Source organism: Erinaceus europaeus, chromosome 10 (genome assembly GCF_950295315.1).
Source record: "Erinaceus europaeus chromosome 10, mEriEur2.1, whole genome shotgun sequence".
NCBI lineage: Eukaryota > Metazoa > Chordata > Mammalia > Eulipotyphla > Erinaceidae > Erinaceus > Erinaceus europaeus.
In genome coordinates, this window is record NC_080171.1 from 17,543,721 (window position 1) to 17,564,486 (window position 20,766).

General features: G+C 50.8%; 3 protein-coding genes and 1 pseudogene across 5 annotated transcripts; 2 read left to right on the top strand and 2 right to left on the bottom strand.

Annotated features, from left to right (window-relative positions):
* Positions 1-388: 388 nt before the first annotated feature.
* On the top strand, positions 389-4,819 carry ARHGEF39 (Rho guanine nucleotide exchange factor 39). 2 transcript variants are annotated; one of them, XM_060199212.1, is made up of 9 exons: positions 389-840; positions 1,067-1,161; positions 1,516-1,636; positions 1,858-1,976; positions 2,793-2,863; positions 3,126-3,254; positions 3,705-3,982; positions 4,177-4,265; positions 4,436-4,819. In XM_060199212.1, the coding sequence occupies exons 1-9, from the start codon at positions 703-705 to the stop codon at positions 4,449-4,451; spliced, it is 1,056 nt and encodes a 351-aa protein (XP_060055195.1). In that variant the 5' UTR covers positions 389-702; the 3' UTR covers positions 4,452-4,819. The 2 variants fall into 2 exon arrangements, with proteins under 2 accessions (XP_060055195.1, XP_007522955.1); XM_007522893.3 differs by having other exon boundaries at positions 395-840; positions 3,753-3,982.
* A 234-nt stretch (positions 4,820-5,053) lies between these two features.
* On the bottom strand, positions 5,054-8,723 carry CCDC107 (coiled-coil domain containing 107). 2 transcript variants are annotated; one of them, XM_007522822.3, is made up of 6 exons: positions 8,542-8,723; positions 8,309-8,460; positions 5,788-5,851; positions 5,604-5,694; positions 5,391-5,503; positions 5,054-5,306 (listed from the first exon to the last, which is right to left on the bottom strand). In XM_007522822.3, exons 1-6 carry the CDS (start codon positions 8,708-8,710, stop codon positions 5,059-5,061), a joined length of 837 nt encoding a protein of 278 aa, XP_007522884.2. In that variant the 5' UTR covers positions 8,711-8,723; the 3' UTR covers positions 5,054-5,058. The 2 variants fall into 2 exon arrangements, with proteins under 2 accessions (XP_007522884.2, XP_016043498.2); XM_016188012.2 differs by having other exon boundaries at positions 5,788-5,848; positions 8,542-8,722.
* A 6,825-nt stretch (positions 8,724-15,548) lies between these two features.
* LOC103113361 (rho-related GTP-binding protein RhoG-like) lies at positions 15,549-16,093 on the bottom strand (annotated as a pseudogene).
* A 1,963-nt stretch (positions 16,094-18,056) lies between these two features.
* On the top strand, positions 18,057-19,789 carry SIT1 (signaling threshold regulating transmembrane adaptor 1). Its single transcript, XM_007522894.3, has 5 exons — positions 18,057-18,214; positions 18,358-18,493; positions 18,595-18,653; positions 18,743-18,804; positions 18,905-19,789. The coding sequence occupies exons 1-5, from the start codon at positions 18,154-18,156 to the stop codon at positions 19,160-19,162; spliced, it is 576 nt and encodes a 191-aa protein (XP_007522956.1). The 5' UTR covers positions 18,057-18,153; the 3' UTR covers positions 19,163-19,789.
* The last annotated feature ends 977 nt before the right edge of the window (positions 19,790-20,766 follow it).

Below are 20,766 nucleotides of genomic sequence, written 5' to 3' on the forward strand. Positions count from 1 at the left end.
TTGCCTGGTGTTGGGTTAATACGAAACAAGAAAGTTATTATTAACTTAAAACCTATACTTTTGTCCCCAAGGTTAAAATATTTCAGACTTGTGGTCCGGGAGGTGGCGAAGTGGATAAACACTGGATTCTCAACTATGAGGTCCTGAGTTCAGTCCCTGGCGCACATGTAACCAGAGTGACGTCTGGTTCTTTCTCTCTCCACCTGTCTTTCTCATGAATAAGTAAATAAATTATTTAAAAAAAAATACTTCAGACTTTATGACCTGGGAGTCTTCCTAGCAGTGAAATCACTGGGAACAAAAGCCCAGGGTTGGAAAGGACCCGGGACAGAACATGCTTTGTAACTGTCGCCCCTTCCCCATTCTGCAGCTGAGACACCAAGGCCCTGCGAGTGCCGGCACCCCCATTTCTCCCAACTCCAAGTCCGCGCTGCTGTCTCAACTCACTGCCACTCAGAGGAGGGCCACCTATGTGCCCTACGTGGCCCTAGCCCTTCGCCAGTGCAGCGCACCTGCTGCGCCGCCCCAGTGGAGCGGGGACCCGGTCCGGGTCGGCGAGATGCTGCGCATGCTCAGTCCTGCACTCAGCCTCCAGCCGCCAGGGGGCGCACTTCCCTCCGCGGTCGCGGCCCCGCCCCCGGCAGTTGGAGTTTGAATCCCCGGCGGGCTGCGGCGGCAAGTGTGGCTTCTTGGAGCTTGGCAATGGGGAGTCCTAGTCGCAGCGCGCGGTGCCCGGTGCTGGAGCAGCGTGCCCGCTGGGAGCGGAAACGCGCCTGCACCGCCCGGGAGCTGCTAGAGACCGAGCGGCGCTACCAGGAGCAGCTGGGGCTGGTGGCCACGGTGCGGGCCTGGCACTCCTTCCCGAGTGGGGGGGACCCCAGGTGGTGGGGCTGGGAGATTCTCTGCAGGGTGGGTCACCCAGAGAGTGTGTGTATGTGGGGGGCAGAGAGTGGCGATGGTGGGCTGACTCGCATGCAGGAAGCTCGAGCTGACTCGTGCAATTCCTAGCCGGTCCGGGGGTGGTCCTCCTCCTGCAGACTGTAAACCAGTGTTTCGCCTTCCGCAGTACTTCGTGGGGATTCTGAAAGCCAAAGGCACCCTGCGACCACCAGAGCGCCAGGCCCTGTTTGGACCCTGGGAGCTCATTTACGGAGCTAGTCAGTGAGTGTAACGGCTGCTCTGGGAAAAGAGGGAAGGAGGACCCCTGGCTTTTTGCCCCCGCCCCTAGGAATTGAACTGCAACCTCAGAGCCTCAGGCCTGAGGTCTTTTGAATAAGCATTATGCTATCTCCCCTGAGCCCCGGGACCTTGGCTGACCTGTACCTGTGTAGAGAACTCAGCCGCAGAGACCCAACCAAGTTCAAATGCAGGAGTCTGCAGTCTCTTCACCTGTGGTCCTGGCCCAGTGCCTTAGCCTGCCGCAGCTCTCCATCTGTACAGTGGGTGACATTACCTCCTGGGCAGGACTGGTTATGAGAGTTAAATAAGGTGGCTGTTTTGTTATGACCCACACAGAGAACTGCTGCCCTACCTGGAAAGAGGGCACTGGGGACTCGGACTGGAGGGCTTCTGCACCCACCTGGAGTTCTACACCCAATTTGCTGCCAATGCAGAGAAGTCCCGGACCACCCTGCAGGTAACCTGAAAGAGGCCTCAGGCTGGTTTTCCTTTCCTCTCGAGACTTACACCTCATTCATACTGTTGTATATTTCTAGAACTCTCTAGGTGTTCAGTTCCCTGTCAGCAGACTAGTGCTCTCAGGAACACACTGCTTCTGGGGGCAGGGGGAGCACAGATCAACAAAATGTAAGGAGTGGCTTCTCCCCCTCTTGCCCATTCTCCTTTCTCCCATTCCAGGAGCAACTAAAGAAAAGCAAACGGTTCAGGAGGTTTGTGCAGCTTCAGGAGGGCCGCCCTGAGTTTGGGGGCCTCCAGCTCCAGGACCTCCTCCCTCTGCCTCTTCAGAGGCTCCAGCAGTGAGTGAACTCACCCTCTCCTCCCCAACTCGGCCACCTTCTCCAAGTCTGTATGACCACTGCCCTCAGCGTTGTGGAGCATCATGGGGTTTGTCCCAGGGCCTCTCTCCTGGGACAGACTGCTTCTACAACTGCTTTTGCAAGACTAAGTGTGAACCCCCTGGGATACCCCAGGTCTATAGCCTTAGATCACGGCTGAGACTGGAACTCCACACTGAAGTGAGGGGGGCTGTAAGAGACCTAGGAGGAAGTTTGCTGAGATGTAGGAGTGGCCTAAGTTTGAATTTGTATCCCAGAGGTTGTCAAGATCTTTTCTGGATAAAGACAGAGAAATTGAGAGGGGAGGAGGAGAGAGGGAAAAAGAAAGAGAGACACCTCTACAGCTCTGCTTCACCACTGGTGAAGCTTTCCTCCTAAGGGGCTTAAACCCAGACCCTTGTGTGCTGTAACGTGTGTGCTTAACTAGGTGCGCCACTGCCTGGCCCCTGCTTGTCACGATAGGCCATCTGTAGCACCCTCCTTGGGGCAGTTAATTTCATTTTGGGACTTGGCCTCCTGAACTCCAGTCAGAATACCCCAGACTCTTCAGTGTGGGATGGGAGAGGGTCATGTGTGAGAGCCAGACCAAAGAGGAAAACAACAGCCAGAAATAGACCTTTCCTGCCATGTGCGCTTAACCCACTGTGCTACCGCCCGGCTCCCGAGAAGTAGACCTTTCCCAACCTTGCAACTAAATACATGTAAGGCATGATCCACCATGTGGCAGGGAGAAGGGATTTTGCCCCATTCTTACTGTTCCCTGCTGTCTGATTCCAGGTATGAGAATCTCGTCGTTGCTTTGGCTGAGAATACAAACCCCAACAGCCCTGACCACCAGCAGCTCACACGTAGGTTACTGCTCTTCCTCCTCACACAGATGGGAGGCTGCCTCTCCTGTGACCCTTATTCTGGTTCTGAGCTCCAGGACTGTCTAGCATGTCCCTGTCTCCCGCTGACATGGATACAATGTCCCTGTCGCCCTGCCTGCTTTTCAAGACGTTAGACTCTGACCCTGATGTCTGGTCTTCTTTGGAATGGACTGTCTTTTCCCACGTCCGATCAGCCAGAGTCAAAGTGGTGCTGGGAGTGGGGTGGGGCATGTTGTTCCAGGCGCTGCCCGGCTGATAAGTGAGACTGCCCAGAGAGTCCATGTCATTGGTCAGAAACAGAAGAATGACCGGCATCTCCAGCGTATCCAGGCCCTGCTCAGTGGACGCCAGGCAAAGGGACTGACTACAGGTAGTCCCCTGCCCCGTCAGTCTTAAAATGCCGAGCTGGCTAGAGAGAGAAGAGACCAGGAACTCGTGGCTGAGTGGGAACGCAATGCAGTGCCTTTACTGATCAGAGACAACGCTTTTCATATATCTCTCTAACTGGAAATGGCAAGTGGGGGAAGGAAATGGCTAGGAGAGGGGGTGGAGAAAAGAAAAGAGCGTGAATGTAGCAAGCTTCCATAGCAGCTGTTGCGAAGGTTCTAACCTGTGGGATAACCCGATACCCTGCAGGCAGAGAGGGTCTCAGGCAAAACAGTGATGATGTACATAGACCACAGCATCAAGCAATGCAGCATGGAGCAGGGAGCAGAGGGAGCTGGTTTAATGCCCAACATTGAAACTGCCCTTTTGTTTTCCCTTTCCTCTCTCTGTTGCTGTACCTACTTCCTCAGCCTTCCTGTCCTTCTCTCCTAAGCCTCGTGGTCCTGGAGCAGCACTGAATCACAGCTCTCCCATGCCTTAGGTCGCTGGTTCCTACGCCAGGGCTGGCTGCTGGTGGTGCCTCCTCATGGTGAGCCTCGGCCACGGATGTTCTTCCTCTTCTCCGACATGCTCCTCGTGGCCAAGCCTCGACCCCCATTGCACCTGCTGCAGAGTGGCACCTTTGTCTGCCGGGCCCTCTACCCCATGGCCCAATGTCAACTTGAGAGGATCTTTGGCCATTCAGGAGGTCCTTGTGGTGGACTGCTCAGCGTAAGTAATAGGTGGGCCCCAAACACACCTCAAATGGAACTGAGCCCCCCGTCTTGAGAAGGTAACCAGGCTTGGGGCTCACAGTCCTGTGCTCTCACTTCAGTCCTGATTTACCTCCATGGAGACAGAAGGTTTTCAGCTTTAGCCTGGACCTTTCTGAGTCATGTGTGCACTAAGAGATGGTCTCTCTCCAGCTGTCCTTTCCCCATGAGAAGCTACTGCTCATGTCCACAGACCAGGAGGAGCTGTCACGCTGGTACCACAGCCTGACTCTGGCTATCAGGTAAGCTGCGTCTTCCTTCAGGAAGTGTGATGAACCCCTAGAAAAGAGCCATATGGATCCTGTATCATGTCCGACCTCTGCCCAGGACACTCTCAGTCCCACCCCATGGGTGACTTTGTCTGAATAGGGTGCTCCTGTGTGTATTTAAACTGACTGTCTTCTCTCCACAGCAGCCAGAAGAACTAGAGGCATCTACTGTGAAATTCCAGAACCCAGGATACTTCAGGGATAGGTCAGAGCCAGGAACACAAAGGAATCTTCAGTATTAAACCACACAGTCCTTCATAGTCTGAGGAGAGTCATTCTGAGTTCACTTGGAGCCAAGCCATGTCAGGCCATCTGACCAACTTAAGACAGAAGAAACTAAGTCTGACCCAGCTGAACCTCAACTCCACCAGCCTCTCCAACACACGAGGGGACTTGGAACGTAAGACGACTCGGTGCTGTGTGGTGGCCAGTCTGTGCTCAAGGTTACAGCTTTGTAGCTATTTGTGTATATGGTCTCTATGATTTATTTATTTTCTCACTGGCTTGCATTTAAATAGTTTTTCTTTAAATTTTTTAAAAGTCTTTTCTCTATGAGGAAAATGATTTTCCTGTCCTGAAGGCTCACACGATGGCTTCAGGAATACAAGGGAAAGAATTGCAACTCCCTCTGCTGTGACCCTGGGAAGCAGTCTCCTCTTGCCCTAATAAGGGAAGCTTTTCAAGAAGGCTGAGTTGTTCTGAGGCACCTAGTATGGGTGTGTGTGTGTGACTGGCTGATACGGAAAAACTGCACACGCACATCTAGTCACAAGAACAGACTTTGTTTTACTAAACCTTCAGTGAATGTCCCTCCTCCCCGGCAGGGCTTATGACTGGGGTCCTGCACAGCAGCCTTTCTGCATCTTTTTCGGAGCCCCTGCCCCACCTCCCAGGCAGTAGGTAGGTCCTTTGTCTCTCTGCCCCAGGCGCTTAGGGGCTGCTCCCAGGTCTGCCGGTCCACAGCCTCCTCGTCTTTTTCTATACATAAGTTCTCCAGGAAGGGGATGCTGGTCTCTGTGAGAGAAAAAGGCCACATGTGTTCTGGCTTCAGACTCTTGTCTTCACTTTCACCAGACTCTCACCTCTCCCGGCTTTTACCTGGTTCTGTAACCTCCACGCCCTCGTTTGGCTGGCTGTCCTGCATTAACCCATGAATGGTCTGTAACTTCATGTTCAGAAGTTCCTGCTGGGCTCCAGCCAGGGTCGTCACACTGAATAGAAACATCCACTCAGAGGCTGCCTCATCTGGCCCCACCTCTCCCACCTACCACAAGGTCCCCTGAGGAGGGTCAGTGTCCTTCGTCCTATTACCGGTCAAAAAGGGGGTCCAGCTGGGCCATCAGACTGTTCAGGTGCTGCTCTGTCTGGGCCAGCTGTTGGGCCAGCTGGGCCAGCTGTTGCTCTGGGGGTGAGGAAGAAAAAGAAAAAGGAGCTCGATGGTTATTTACCTTCTGCTGCCCACTAGTTCCCCGCCGAGCAGACGTCTGCAACCCACCTGACTGGATCGATTCCTTCCTGCCCGCCTCTTCTTCTAAAATAGCAGCCTCATCCTTGCCCTGCTGTGGAAGAAGGGAAGGGTGACGCTGCAGCAACAAGCTTATCCACCACCCGGGATGGCAAACAACCAAAGGCTATATCCCCACCAGTCATTCTGTGAGCCGAAACACCTCCAGGATCAGAAAAGTCGAAAAGTCTGATAAAGCTTTGAATGTTGGTGTATAGTCAAAGCCCAAAATTGTCCTTTAGGGATCTCCTTTTCCTGGTGCTGATACGAAACCCTCCAGATCGTGTCTCTTCAACAGAACCCCTCAGGAATCTGATGTCAACAGTCACACACACCCTTGCTCACACATTCTGTCTTCTTTGGTATAATCACTAGTTTTTGTTTTCTTTTTTGTTCTCACCAGTACTTCAACATGAGAAGCTACTCTCAGTGCAGTGGGGAGCCAGATTGTTTTGTGTATGACAGAACAGACCCTCTCCCAGGTGAGCTATCTTGCCTGGCCCTACCTATCTTTCTCAGCCTGCTCATTTCACACATTTCTCTTAGTTGTTTTACTGAGTGGGTGGAGAGAATACAGGTCTTGGGGGTCTGGGTGGTGGCACGCCAGGTTGAACACACTTGTTACAGTGCTCAAGGACCCAGGTTAGAGCCCCCGTTCCCTACCTGCAGGGGGAGAGCTTTGTGAGTGGTGAAGCAGGGCTGCAGGTGTCTCTCTGTCTCTCTCCCTCTCTCCCTCTCTCCCTCCCCCTTCCCACTTGATTTCTGGCTGTCTCTATCCAATAAATAAAATCAATTAAATAAAAGAGAGAGAGAGAGAATACAGGTCTTCTGGCATGTTCTGGTCAGAAGCTAAAGCACAGTACTTTATTCCTAGCACTGGTTTGGGAAGTGGGTTGTCACATGACATAGTTGAACTTTACTCGACTCATAAATTAACACTGAAGTTACATTTCTTTCAGACTATACTTGAATAAAGGAATACATTTATTGAAACACATTGATGGACAAATAAAGAAAATGTACACATACACAATGGAACATTACTGTCACAAAAACCTCCATTTGTGGTATGGGTGGCCCTTCAGGGTGCTACACTAAGTGAAATAAGTCAAAGACAGTACCGTATGATCTCGTTTATATGTGGAATCTAAAAACGAAGCGAACTCACAGTGAGAAGAGACTGACGGTTGTAACGGTTGGGGTGAAGGCGATCAGAAGACACCAACTTCTAATTGTAAAGCAAATCCTCGGGGTACAATGTACAACGTAATAACTATAGTTAATAGTGCTGTATTGCATATTTTGAAACTTCGAAGTATGGACCTTATAAGTTTTCTTGATGCGCTGGGCGGCCGGGTTGAGGAGGATAGTACAGTAGTACAGTGGTTTACCTAACAGATTTTTATGCCTCAAGCACCATAAATCCCAGGTTCAATTCCCCAGCAACACTGTAAGCCAGAGCTGAGCAGTACTGGCCCCGGTCTCTTTCTCCCTGTATCTCTTAATATAAAACAAGATCAGGGGGTGAATCTCATGCCTGAGGTTTCGATACCCTGCACCACCATTGGCCAGATCAGATCAGTGCAATGGTAAACATTAATAACTATAAATAAAATGTTTTGATATGTATGCATTTTCATAAGTACTCTCCATCCTTGTTAGATCTTACACATTTAATTCAGTCTGTCATCCTAGCCTGTTAAGTCTATTTGGGATCAAGATTACTTTTCCTTTCTAGTTTTATATCATCTCCAAATTGACTTAGCCCTCTATTTCTTTCTTTCTTTTTTTAATTCATTTTATTAGGGGCTTAGTGGTTTACTGTACAATTGTTGCCCCATTGGGTACAATTTTTTCCTTTTTTTTTTTTCTAGGTACCATTTTTAAATTTTTTTTTAAATTTACTTTTTAAAAAAAGGAGACATTAATAAAACCATAGGATAAGAGGGGTACAACCCCACACAATTCCCACCCCCTCCCCTGACAGCTTTCCCATTTTCTTAATCCAAGTAAGTGACAGGACTGATAATGAAGATACTAGGCTTGGGAAAAGCTCCACTATTCCAACAGTTTGAATCCACTGTACCGTCAGCTCACGTTTCAGGGCCTTTCTCCCAAGGAGAACGTGAGCCCGCTTTATGACCTGAAAACCACTGTGACTACAGCAGCCACCCGCTGGTGCCAGGACTGACCTCTCACCAGAAACCACATTTCGGTTGTATGGACACCCTCTGGGTTCAAGTCCCAGCTCCCCGTTAGTAGCTCTGTCTGACCTTCAGCAAGTGACTTAAAATCCTCTTTGGATTATTGGAAGGGTGAAATGTCACAAACATGACTTATTTAAATGTGCCTTTCACATCCATTACTTGTCTGGAGATACAAAATAACTCCGACAAGCCAAGGGTCAGGTCTTCGTTTGGTAAACCGATTGGCAACTGTGTCTTATTCTAGGCACCACAGCGCCCCCGTGGGAGTTCGGACCCGGACGCCCCCACTCCTGGTCGCCCCGCACCTGCAAACACTTGTACAGCACAAAAGCCACGGCCGCCGCGGTGTACAGCGCTCCCAAGGGCAGCGCCCCGACCCGGGCTCGCTCGCGTTGGTCCGGGCGCGGTGGCCGCCGCCGGGGCTCGGGGGCCCCTGGACCGACCTGGGCGGGGTCCCCTGCGGAGGAGGGCAGAGGCGCGTCGTTAGGGCTGGGACCCCGGGCAGTCCCAGCCTCCCTCCAGCAGCCCTCGCCCGTACCTGGGTATGCCCGGAGGTCTGGGCTGGGGCGATCTCCGAGGGCCTCGGGCAGCGCAGAGACAAGGAGCACCCCCAGCACGCCCCAGAGCCAGACGGCGCTGGCCATTGCAGCCGGGTCCACGGAGGGCTCTAGCAGAGGCAGCCTTGGCCGGCCCGCCCCAGTGCGCATGCGTATACGCTCTCCAGCCTGCTTCTCCCGGGACCTCCAAGGAAGGCCACGCCCACACCGCGCGCGGCGTGGGCGTGACCGTGCCTTATTTGCATAGAACTGTTGGCCCATTTTTCACGAGTTTCTTAATTATTTATGTGTCCTATTAGATAAAATGCAGATGGAAGTTAAATATATAAGAAGTTTAAGAAAAAAAGGTTTGCTTTTATTTTTACAAGATTAAATTTCTCACCCTAACCAGAAAGCAATTTTCTTATAGGCCTATAAAAACGAGAAGCTCCTACCCTCCTTGCAGCTTACGCTGAAGGCCTGTTTCCTAGGCAACAAACGGAGGACTTGTTCCTCGCTCTCGCCTAGGGGAAAGTCCCCGGACCACAGGCAGAAAGTGCCACGTGCGCATGCACGCAGACTGTCCCTGCTTCTCACCTTAAGTCCGCCAAGAAGCCCGCCGGGCCGAGCGGCGTGTTGTAGGGATGTCATCCGTCAGCAGTTCTAGTCACGCAGGCAGTGCATTCCGTGCACCAACCAAACGGGGCTCATTCTCAGCGCAGCTGTTTCTTTATAGTGGTTTCATTTGTTGGTAGCAGTTAGGAGACTACTTTTCATTGTACAATTCTTTCCCTGTTTCTGAGTCAGGCCTCTGTCTCTTCCACTCTTCACATTTTACAAATGTAAGCAATAACCTACATTTTACTGTGTAGCGTGATACACAGCATGTATCTACTCTGTCTAGAACCCTGCATTTTCTCAGAACCTAAGTGTCTTTGGCCACATTCATTTCACTCTGGTTTGATTATTGTCCTCAAGGAATTTGGGCTGCCACAGCCCACCTTTTTTTTTTTTTTTTTTAAATTCCTTCCTAACAATGATCAAAGAGAGATTAAAAAGACAGTGTCTGGAGACGGGAGTCGGGCGGTAGTGCAGCAGGGTAAGCGCATGTGGTGCGAAGCTTAAGGATCCGGGTTTGAGCCCCAGGCTCCCGGCTTAAGGATCCCGGTTGGAGCCCCCGGTTCCTCACCTGCAGGGGAGTCCTTTCACAGCCGGTGAAGCAGCTCTATTTTTTTTCTCCCCGTCTCCCCCTACTCTCTCCATTTCTCTCTGTCCTAACAACGACATCAACAACAACAATAATAACTACAACAACAATAAAACAAGGGCAACAAAAAGGAAAATAAATTATATATATATATATATATATAGAGAGAGAGAGAGAGATAGGAAAAAGAGAACCAGAATAACACCCTGGTATATATGATGTTAGGGACTTGGGACCTCATGATTGGAAGTCCAATGCTCCAGCTACTGTGTCTGTCACCACCCTATTCACAGGGACATAAAACAAACAAACAAACAAACAAACAATCAAGTTTCCCTGGGCAGACGACCTCACTAATGTGTCCTGGAACTCCACCTCCCCAGAGCCCTACCCCACTTGGGGAAGGCAGAGACAGGCTGGGGGTGTGGATTGGCCTGTCAATGTCCATGTCCAGTGGAGAAGCAATTACAGAAGCCAGACCTCCCACCTTCTGCACCCCATAGAGATCTTTGGTCCATACTCGGGAAGGGGGGGGAGCTGAAAAATAAGAAAACACAAATCAGAACATGGACTGGATTTGGTGTATTGCACCAAAGTAAAAGACTGGGGTGGAGGCTTTCGAAAGGTTCAGGTCCTGGAACCTTGGTGGCAGAGGAGGACCTAGAGGGGGTTGAATTGTTATGTGGAAAACTGAGAAATGTTACACATATACAAACGACTGTATTTTACTGTTTACTGTAAACCATTAATCCCCCCAATAAGGAAACAATAAAATTAAATCAAATCTAAAAATTTTTTTTTTGTCCTCCAGGGTTATCTCTGGGGCTCAGTGCCAGCACTATGAATCCACTGCTCCTGGCGGCATTTTCTCCATTTGATTGGATAGGACAGAGAGAAACTGATAGAGGAGAAGAGATAGAAAGGGAGGGAGAGAAAGAGAGACATCTGCAGACTTGCTTCACCACTTGTGAAGCATCCCGCCTGCAGGTGGGGAGCCGTGGTAGAACAAGGATCGTTTCACGGGTCCTTGTGCTTAGTACTATGTGTTTGTAACCAGGTACACCACTGCCTGGCACCTACAAAAAAAAATTTTTTTTAATTGAAGTAACACTGCACTATAACATTATATATGTTTTAGGTGTGCATCATATAGAAGGAGGTGAAGAGACAGAGCCAAAAATAGAGAGGAAAGACACTACAGCATTGAAGCTTCACCCAGTGTAGTAGGAGCCAGGTTCAAACCGGGTCATGTACATTTCAAAGCAGGCTCCCTCCCAGGTGGGGTACCTTGCTGACCCCGTTGTCGTTCAGTCCCAGGGAGGTGGAGGGGGCACATAGGGACATTTCCATAATGAGATCAAGAGTTGTTTGAGAATAAGAATATTTCCCCATTCACATTTGTATCTCCAGAACGTGGCATGGAAGTGAGCAGTTATGCATATGTAGTCCACATGTGCTAAGCAAATGAACAAAGAATGGATTTTTTCTAGAAAGGAAAGGGACAGGGCAACAGGCTGACTTCTCAAACAGGCTGGACTGCAAAGCACACACTCTTATTTTCCCCACCAAAGCTTTGCATATACATGATTCCACTATTTACAGTGGATTCTGCGCCCTCTCTCTCTCTGTCTCTCTGTCTCTCCCTCTCTCTTTTAGATAGAGGATTAGGGGCAGAGAGGGGCAGAAAGGGAAAGAGAAGAGATACCTATATAGCACTGCTCCATCACTCAGAAATTGCATAAAAAAAGAAAAAGAAACTGCATAATACTCCTATATAGTGATTTGGGACCAGAACCAGATTCAACTACACGGCAAATTAGCCCAACTATATGGGCTCTCAAAATAAACAAATACACACAACAACCAGGACAACAAAAGGGGGGGAAATGGCCTCCAGGAGCAGTGGATTCATGGTGCAGACACTGAGCCCCAGCAATAACCCTGGAGGCAAATATAAATAAATAAACAAATACACAAATCTAATGCCTGTGGCTCAAAAGTCCTAGGTTCATCCCCCTACACCACCATAAGCCAGATCTGACCAGTGCGCTGGTGAAAAGAAAAAAATAAATAAATAAAATAGGGGAGTCGGGCGGTAGAGCAGCAGGTTAAGCACAGGTGGCTCAAAGCGCAAGGACTGGCTTGATCCTGGTTCTAGTCCCTGGTTCCCCACCTGCAGGGGAGTCGCTTCACAAGTGGTGAAGCAGGTCTGCAGGTGTCTGTCTTTCTCTCCCCCTCTGTCTTCCCCTCCTCTCTCCATTTCTCTCTGTCCTATCCAACAACAATAACATCAATAACAATAATAACTACAGCAACAGAACAACAAGGGCCAAGGGCAACAAAAGGTAATAAATAAATATTTTTTTAAAAAATAGGGTGATCTGGGAGGTGGTGCAGTGACTAAGGCACTAGACTCTTGGGCATGAGGTCCTGAGTTCGATCCCCAGCAGCACATGTTCCAGAGTGATGTCTAGTTCTTTCTCTCTCTCCTCTTATCTTTCTAGTAAATAAATAAAAAATCTTTTTTAGAAAAATTAGGGAGCAGGTAGTGGCACACCTGCTTGAATGCACATGGTTCAGTGCACAAGGACCCAGGTTTGAGACCCCTGTCCCTATTTGCAGAAGGGAAGCTTTGCGAGTGGTGAATAATGCTGCAGGTATCTCTCTCTTCCTCTCTCTCTCTCTTTAAAGATTATTTATTTATTATTAGAAAAGTAGGCCAGGTGGTGACACACCTGGTTGGTGCACATGTTACAGTGTATAAGGAACCTGGTTCAAGCCCCCAATCCTCACCTCCTGGGAGGAAGCTTTTTCCAATGGAGAAGCAATCCTGCAGGTGTCTCTCTGTCTCTCTCCCTCTCCATCTCCCCCCTTCTCTCTCAATTTCTGGCTGTTTCTATCCAATAAATTAAAAAATATATACATATAATAGAAAAGTAGAAAAAAGAAAGAAAAAAGGTAGGAGGAGAGAGAGAAAGAGCCAGACATCTGCTGGGAATATGAACTCAGGCCTCATGCTTGAGAGTCTAATTCTTTTTTAAATTTATTATTATTATTTTTATTATTTTTTACCAGAGCACTCATCAGCTCTGGCTTATGGTGGTGCAGGGGATTGAACCTGGGACTTTGAAACCTCATGCATGAAAGTTTGTTTGCATAACTATTATACTGTCTCCCCCTGCCCTTGAAAGTCTAAATTTTTTTCTTCACCCCCAAAGTCTAATTCTTTATCCACTGTGCTACCTCCAAGACTACTCTCTCTCTTCCTCTCTATTTCCCCCTACCCTCTCAATTTCTGGCTGTCTCTATCCAATAAATAAAGATTTAAAAGAAAAAAACTTAAAAAATAATTGTTGCACAAACTAAAATAAAATAAACATAATTTAAAAAATTATAGTAGTGCGGGAGATTGAACTTGGTACTTGGGAACCTCAGGCATGAGAGTCTCTTTGCATAACCATTATGCTAGCTATTCCCACCCTAAACACATAATTTTTAAAAGGTGTGTCTCTTCTCATATTGGTTAATTAGTGATTTATAAGACTCTAAGTTAATAGGAGTGTATATTAACACCATTCCTGCCACCGAAGGTCCATGTCCCTACCCCCACCCCCCTATAGTAAAGCTGAAAATATACTCTCATCCTCCCACCAAGAGTTTTTTACTTTGGTGCAATACTCCAACCTCAGTCAATTTCTACTTTGCATTTCCTTTTCCGTTCTTCTTTCTCAACTTCTGTTTATGAGTGGGATCATTCCCATACTCAACTTTCTCTTGACTTAGCTCACTTAACATAATTCCTTCTAACTCCATCCAAGATGTGTCGGAGAAAGGGGGGGTTCATTATTCTTTTTTTTTTAATTAAACATTTTTTTCACTGGAGACAGGAGGTTTTATTGATGCTGATGGGGATAGGAATGGTCCCCAAGAGCCTGGGGGGTGGGGGTTGGGGGGGAGGCTGAGTCAGTCAGCAGATGCAGAATGCCTGGGCACATGGGAGCAGGCTAGGGCACATTTGTCTCAGGATTCCATGGCTCTTTTGAGGAAGGGGCAAGAGCATGGGGGGGGGAGATTAAGTTCAAAGAGCACTCCCCAGACAATAACTTGGACCCACTTGCATATCAGATGTTGGGCTCAGGAAAAAAAAAAAAAAAACTAGTATAGTCAAGGGGTCTTTGGAATATAACTAAAATAGGACTACTAACTATCTACAAAACGGAGACCCCCCCCCCCAACTCTTCATATGAACTGTTCCACCCTTTAGGTTCATGATTAGTCAACAATTTGGCTCTATATGTTAACTCTTTTTTTCAGCCACCAGGTTCCAGATGCTGACATGATGCTAGCCAGACTTCCCTGGGCAGACAACCCCACCAATGTGTCCTGGAGCTCTGCTTCCCCAGACCCACCCCACTAGGGAAAGAGAGAGGCAGACTGGGAGTGTGGATCGGCCAGTCAACGCCCATGTTCAGCGGGGAAGCAATTACAGAAGCCAGACCTTCCACCTTCTGCATCCCACAATGACCTTGGGTCATTGTGCATCCCACAGTGACCCAGAGGGATAAAGAATAGGAAAGCTATCAGGGGAGGGGATGGGATATGGAGATCTGGTGGTGGGAATTGTGTGGAGTTGTACCTCTCTTATCCTATGGTTTTGTCAGTGTATCCTTCTTTTTTTAAATTTTATTTATTTTCCCTTTTGTTGCCCTTGTTATCTTTTTATTGTTGTAGTAATTATTGTTGTTGTTATTGATGTCATCATTGTTAGGTCAGAGAGAAATGGAGAGAGGAGGGGAAGACAAGAGGGGGAGAGAAAGATAGACACCTGCAGACCTGCTTCACCACCTGTGAAGTGACTCCCCTATAGGCGGGGAGCCGGGGGCTCAAACAGGGATCCTTACGCCGGTCCTTGTGCTTTCTTTCTCTCTCTCTCTCTCTCTCTCTCTCTCTCTCTCTCTTTCTTTTTTATTATTATTGAGAAAGGAGGAAAGAGAGAAAGAACCAGACTTCACTCTGGTACATGTGCTGCTGGGGATTGAACTCAGGACCTCATGGTACAGAGTCCATTGCTTTATCTACTGCATCACCTCCCAAACCACAAGCTTTGGCTTTTGTTTTTTTGCCTCCAGGGTTATTGCTGGGCTCGGTGCCTGTACTACGAATCCACTGCTCCTGGAGGCCATTTTTCCCCCTTTTGTTGCCCTTGTTGTCTACAGTGCTTCTTTTTTATAAATAAAAATTTTTAAAAATTCGGGGCCAGGTTGTGGCGCACCTGGTTGAGCGCACATGTTACAGTGCGCAAGGACCCAGGTTCAAGCCCCCGGTCCCCACCTGCAGGGGGAAAGCTTCACAAGCGGCGAAGCAGGGCTGCAGGTGTCTCTCTGTCTCTCTGTCACCCCCTTTCTCTCAATTTCTGACTGTCTCTATCTAGCAAATAAATAAAGATAAAAAAAAATTCAAAGAACAACGAGGTTAAGGATGGCTGGGCGCTCCTAACCTGACAGAAGTCATCACATCGGGCAGCAACATCGGTGTGGAAAGCTAAATCAACTGGTCAGTAGGGGAGAAGGGTCAGGTGTCCGACTCTGGGCGAGCTCATGAGACTACCTGGTGTGTTCCCAAGCAAGATTAGGTAGTTCCCTCAACCCCTTTCCCATTGGGCCTCCTAGTGGAGAGAGGGGCATTCAGGGAGCCCCGAGCAAGGGATGCCAGAATTAGTCCTTAAGGCACTGCTGGCACAACACCAAGGCACAAATGGTGTTGGTGGTGGAGGGGACACAGCCTCCAAGCTGGGTGCCAGGGTCACAAGAGAACACAGTGCTTGACTGGCGTGGGGTTGACCAGGGCCTTGACGCCGTCCTGCTGCAGGGCCGAGCGTTCGAGGTAGCACACGGCATGGATCTGCTTGGCCAGCGCCTGGCTCTGCTTCGGGGTGACGGGTGCCGCTTGGCCCTGCTCCTTGAGGCGCCAGAGGGTGTCGGGCTGGGCTCTCAGCTCCTTGGGGTCCACCAGGAGGATGGGCCCGTCAGGGCAGTGGTGGCACACCTCTGGGTGCCACTTGTGCCGCGCATTCTCCTAGGAGGGCGGGCTGGCGGTGGAGAAACAGATGACAAAGACGTTGGTCTGAGGGTAGCAGAGTGCGCGCAGACGGTCAGACTCCTCTCGGCCCGCTGTGCCCACAGACTCAGGTTTACCGTGTGTCCGTCCATCCACTACACTCTGGGCGCTTTAATTGTCAAGTACCGTGGGGGTGGACTCCTTGGGGAAGGCGTCGGTCATGCAGCAGATGTGCAGGCACTTCTTGCCCACGGCCGATCTCCCACAACCACACACTTGATACTTGGCATGGTGGGTGCAGCCGCTGGGCCCCTCTGGATGCAGTGACCTGAAGCCCTCCCCGACTCGGGGTAGCTGGGGGCTGGTTCATTACTCTGAGTAGTATTCCTCTGTGTATGTATGTGTACCACAGTGAGATTGAGAGTGACAAAGACAGAAACCAAAACATCACTGCTGGGAGTTCAACCCAGGGCCCTGTCACACAGCAAGTCATGTCCAAGGCATGTACTCTACTGCTAAGGCACCTTGCCAGGCGCTCCTCCTATTTCAAAATGCGCTGCAGAAAATACCTGCAGCGTCCCTTTATTGCCTGCAACTGAAAGGACAGAATCTTTCCTGCCATTACTGTCCTCAACACACCACTGTAATGACTGATTCCTTTTTCTTTTTCTTTCTTTTTTTTTTTTTTTACCAGAGCACCGCTCAGCTCTGGCTGATGGTAGGGTGAGGACTGAACTTTGGAGGCTCAGCTATTATGAATTGTGCTGCTATGAACATAGGAGTACACACCTCTTTTTGGTTGGGTGTTATGGAGTCCTTGGGGTATATCCCCAGGAGAGGAATTATTGGGTCATATGGAAGGTCCATGTCTAGCCTTCTGAGAGTTTTCCAGACTGCTCTCCACAGAGGCTGTACCAATTTACATTCCCACCAGCAATGTAAAAGGGTTCCTCTGTCCCCACATCCTCTCCAGCATTTGTTGCTGCTGTCCTTTTTGAGAGGCTCAGGTATGAGAGTCTTTTGCATAACCATTATGCTATCTACCCTCGGGCCTGATTTTTTTTCTTTTATGCAGAGAATACAGTGAGGTCATCACTCATAGATAACAATACTGAGTGCCCTTATGCTTGAGGTGATTAATGGTTTACAGTATATATAGTTGATAACTTTTTAATATTTTTGAAATTATTTATTTTGGATACAGACAGAAAAGTTGACAGGGAAGGTAGAGATGGAGGGAGGGAGGCAAAGAGAGAGAGAGCTGCAGCGTGCTTTATCACTTCTGAAGCTTCCCACTGCGGCTGAGAACCTGGGGCTTGAACATGTGCCCTCAACTAGGTGTGCCAACATCCAGCTCTTGGCCCTCACTGATTGATTGATTTACACCAGAACACTGCTCAGCTCTGGCTTATGGTGATGCAGGGGATTGAAGCCGGGACTTTGGAGCCTCAGTTATGAGAGTCTCTTTGCATAACCATTCTGCTATCTACCCCCTCACCACACTTATTTTTTAATAAAATATTTTTTATTTTAATGAGAAAGAGATAACGCAGAGAGAGACCAGAGCACTGCTCAGTTCTGGTTTATGATGGTGCTGAGGATTGAACCTGGGACCTCAGAGCCTCATGCATGAGAGTCTTTTGCATTATGGTATCTCCCCAGCCACAATTGGATTTATCTTTACATTTTGTTTTTAATTAGTGGTTTAACAGATTAAAAGACAATAGGGGCGGGGCAGGGGAGACAGCATAATGGTTATGCAAACAGACTCTCACGCCTGAGGCTCCTAAGTCCCAGGTTCAATTCCCCACACCACCATAAGCCTGAGCTGAGCAGTGCTCTGGTGTTTCTCTCTCTCTCTCTGCATCTCTCTCAAAAATAAATAAAAAAAGAAAATTAAAAAAAAGATAATAGGAGCATAGTTTCACACCAGTCCCACCACCAAAAGTCTGTGCCTAATACTTCCCTTTATTAAATATATATATATGTGTGTGTGTGTAGTAGTAGTAGTTATGATGACTACGAAAATAATGACATTGGGTCATCTAGACACATCTGAGACTTCCTGGGCACAGAGGCACGGCGCACGTAGGTTGGCACCTCTCCTTGGCCCAAGGGGTTCAGAAGGGCATTGAAAGAGGGTGGAGGACGCTTGGGAGCTTCAAGGTGGTGCAGGTGCAGGCACTGGGCGGTGTCTTTGATCCCTCCCCTCCTCCCTTCCACCCCGGAAACCAACAACTTTGCCACCACCAGTACTGAGGATGCCGAGTTCTGGGGGGAGTAAGGGAGGACTTCAGCAGCTGCCAGATCAGAAGCTAGACTGACCCCGGGACTCACACACCAAGCCGTCATGAGCAGCAGTAACAACTGCACGGAGGTCAAGACCAGCCACCCACAGGGGCTTCAAGGCGGTGAGCTGGGCGGGGCGGTGGCAAGAGGAGGAGTCACGTGGGACTCTGTCCCAGCTGTGGGAACCTGGAGGGCTGGGCCGGGCAGTTAATGACCTCCACCCCCACCCCAACATCCTCTCCCAACACACATCTGGCATCTACAGGAATCCCCCCCTTCCCCGAGGCTTGGGGACTGTGGGCCCTTTTAGGGGCTGTGACGCTGCTGCTTCTCATCTCCCTGGCTGCACACTTGTCCACATGGATTCGTGGCCGGAGCAAGAGTCCCCCAGGACAGGACCGGTGAGTGAAGGCACAGCAGAGATGCTGGGTGGAGAGATAGAAAACCCCCCCCCCCCCTTTTCCAAGAAGTCCCCACTCACTGCCTCAACTCTGTGTTGCAGCTCAGGAGAGTCGGCGGAAGAGGCCCCACTGTACGGGAATCTGCATTATCTGCAGACAGGTAGGAAGCTGGCGGTGGGGAGGGGCACAGAGCCCAGGTGCTAGGTGGGCAGGACGGAGGAATGACCTGATCCTTGTTTCCTGCCCTAGGACGGCTGTCTCAGGAATCAAGGCCAGACCAACAGGCTCCAACATCTGGAGGTGCCGCCAGGGTGAGTCAGTCGTGACTGGGGAAACGGGGAAGAGAGGAGGAGGTAGGGGTCGGCCCTCTGCCTCAGGTCCAGTGGGTTTCTAACACCGTTGTCTCTCCAGGCTGCCGAGGAGGCGATGTGCTATACCAGTCTGCAACTGCGGCCTCCTCAGGCTCGGATCCCCAGCCCCGGAACCCCCATCAAGTACTCAGAGGTGGTGCTGGACTCTGAGTCGAAGCCCCAGACTGCGGTGGCGGCGGCGGCGGTGACAGCAGGTCCAGAGCCAGAACTGTACGCCTCAGTGAGCGCCCAGACCCGCAGGGCCCGGGCTTCCTTTCCGGACCAGGCCTATGCCAACAGCCAGCCTGCCCCCAGCTGACAAGCAGGCCGACCCGGCCCGGTGCACACGCAGCCAGGCAGCACCTCTCCAGCCTCCTGGGTTGCCGGGGGTTCCGTCCGGGGTGTCACTGCTTCCCAGCCAGTCCCGTAACTTGCCCCGTAAGACTGGCAGCCACTGCCCAGTCACAGGAAGTGATGTTCCCTGAACTTTTCTGAGCTGTGATGGAGGCATGTCGCAGGTTTGACAGGCCCTTGGTTTCTGGAGGATGGAAGAAGCAGAGGCAGTGTCCCCTGGTCCCCCAGTACTCTCTCTCTCTTATCTACTTATGCCTCTCAGCCCCCCCCACCACCCCCAAACTCCCAGGGTCTCACTTCCTCCTCCTCCCAGAGTTTAACTGGCTCTTCCTCACTCTGGCTCCCTCACCATGGATTCCCAACACAGGAAGTGGGCAGTGGGGGAGGCGACAGGAGCTCCAGGGGCCACGGGTGGGGTACAGCCCTTGGGAGCCCACAAGCTGGAGGTTGGTCCTGGAACCTAGTGACCCGCGCAAACCATGCCTGGCTGGCGACCTGGGCGCCCTGGCAGAAGCAGCCCTGCCTCCATCTTGTTCACCTCTGTCGTTTCCCAGGTGTTCGAATAAACTTCTCACATGGTGTTCAGACTTGAGCTGGGGCTACACACCTACACCGGGGCCTCCATGGGTGGGGCCGCAAGCTTTGCACAGGGCACGTCTGCGGGTGTCCAGCCGGGAAAGCGGCCAGGAGGGGCCGGCTGGCGACATGCCGGGGTGGGTGCGGGCCAGAACCCGGATTCCCAGCGACTCGGTGTGGGAGCAGCTTCTGGGCCGGCACTCGAGCCCCCCACTCCCTCCCGCTCGGACCCGGGTGCCCTGCCCCCACCCCAGCAGGGAGCGCCTCTGCAGACGCCGCCCTCACCCCAAACCCTCACCCCGGGGTTCCTGCAGCTCCGAGGACCCCGAGCGGGGGCCCTCCCGGGAGGCCCGGGCTGCGGTTCAGGGCTGGCAGCTGCGCCGCGTGGGCGGACACCGGATGCGGGGAGCCGCCGGCCGCGGGATGTGGGGTTCTGCGCGCCGCTGTACTCCAGGCGCTGCACGGTGTCTGCCGCCTGGGGAGCAGGGCAGCTTCGCAGAGAAAGGCGGCGGCTGGGGTCCTGCCAGACTGTGGGTGGACCCAGGACTCGCAGCCAGATACCCCGACCCAGAGGCAGATTCCTCGCGCGCCCCCAACTCCGGTCCCGGCTGAGCTGCGCTGCACTGGATGCGATGCCTCGGCTTGCTCAAGGCCAAGCCCCGGGCGCCCCCACGCGGCCACAGGTGGACCAGCTACCACCTGCACGCATGCGTAATACAGCTCTTCCACGGCATGCTGGGAGATGTAGTCCTGACGACTCAGGGTCACTTCCCAGTTTAGTGCGGCCACAGCCAAACTTAGGTCCTGCACCTGTGCTGTTGCAGTCTAACTGTTGGTGGAAGCTATCTCATCCACTTTCTCTGGAGCTAGGTGTGATTTGAATATTGCCTTCCGTCCGGCCCCCCAAACCTGAATCATCTGAATCATTATCATCGTCTACCTTCATTCTCCTCCACATCATTTTTCTTCTTCCTTTCCCTTTCTTCTTTTTAA

Coding starts and splice junctions, on each gene's coding strand:
- ARHGEF39 (XM_060199212.1), top strand. CDS start 703: ATGGGGAGTCCTAGTCGCAGCGCGCGGTGCCCGGTGCTGGAGCAGCGT. Junction 1,637..1,857: donor AGTCCCGGACCACCCTGCAG/GTAACCTGAAAG, acceptor CTCCCATTCCAG/GAGCAACTAAAGAAAAGCAA. Junction 2,864..3,125: donor TGACCACCAGCAGCTCACAC/GTAGGTTACTGC, acceptor ATGTTGTTCCAG/GCGCTGCCCGGCTGATAAGT.
- CCDC107 (XM_007522822.3), bottom strand. CDS start 8,710: ATGCGCACTGGGGCGGGCCGGCCAAGGCTGCCTCTGCTAGAGCCCTCC. Junction 5,852..8,308: donor TGCTGTACAAGTGTTTGCAG/GTGCGGGGCGAC, acceptor CTTCTTCCACAG/CAGGGCAAGGATGAGGCTGC. Junction 5,504..5,603: donor CTGGACCCCCTTTTTGACCG/GTAATAGGACGA, acceptor GTTTCTATTCAG/TGTGACGACCCTGGCTGGAG.
- SIT1 (XM_007522894.3), top strand. CDS start 18,154: ATGAGCAGCAGTAACAACTGCACGGAGGTCAAGACCAGCCACCCACAG. Junction 18,494..18,594: donor AGTCCCCCAGGACAGGACCG/GTGAGTGAAGGC, acceptor TCTGTGTTGCAG/CTCAGGAGAGTCGGCGGAAG. Junction 18,654..18,742: donor TCTGCATTATCTGCAGACAG/GTAGGAAGCTGG, acceptor TTCCTGCCCTAG/GACGGCTGTCTCAGGAATCA.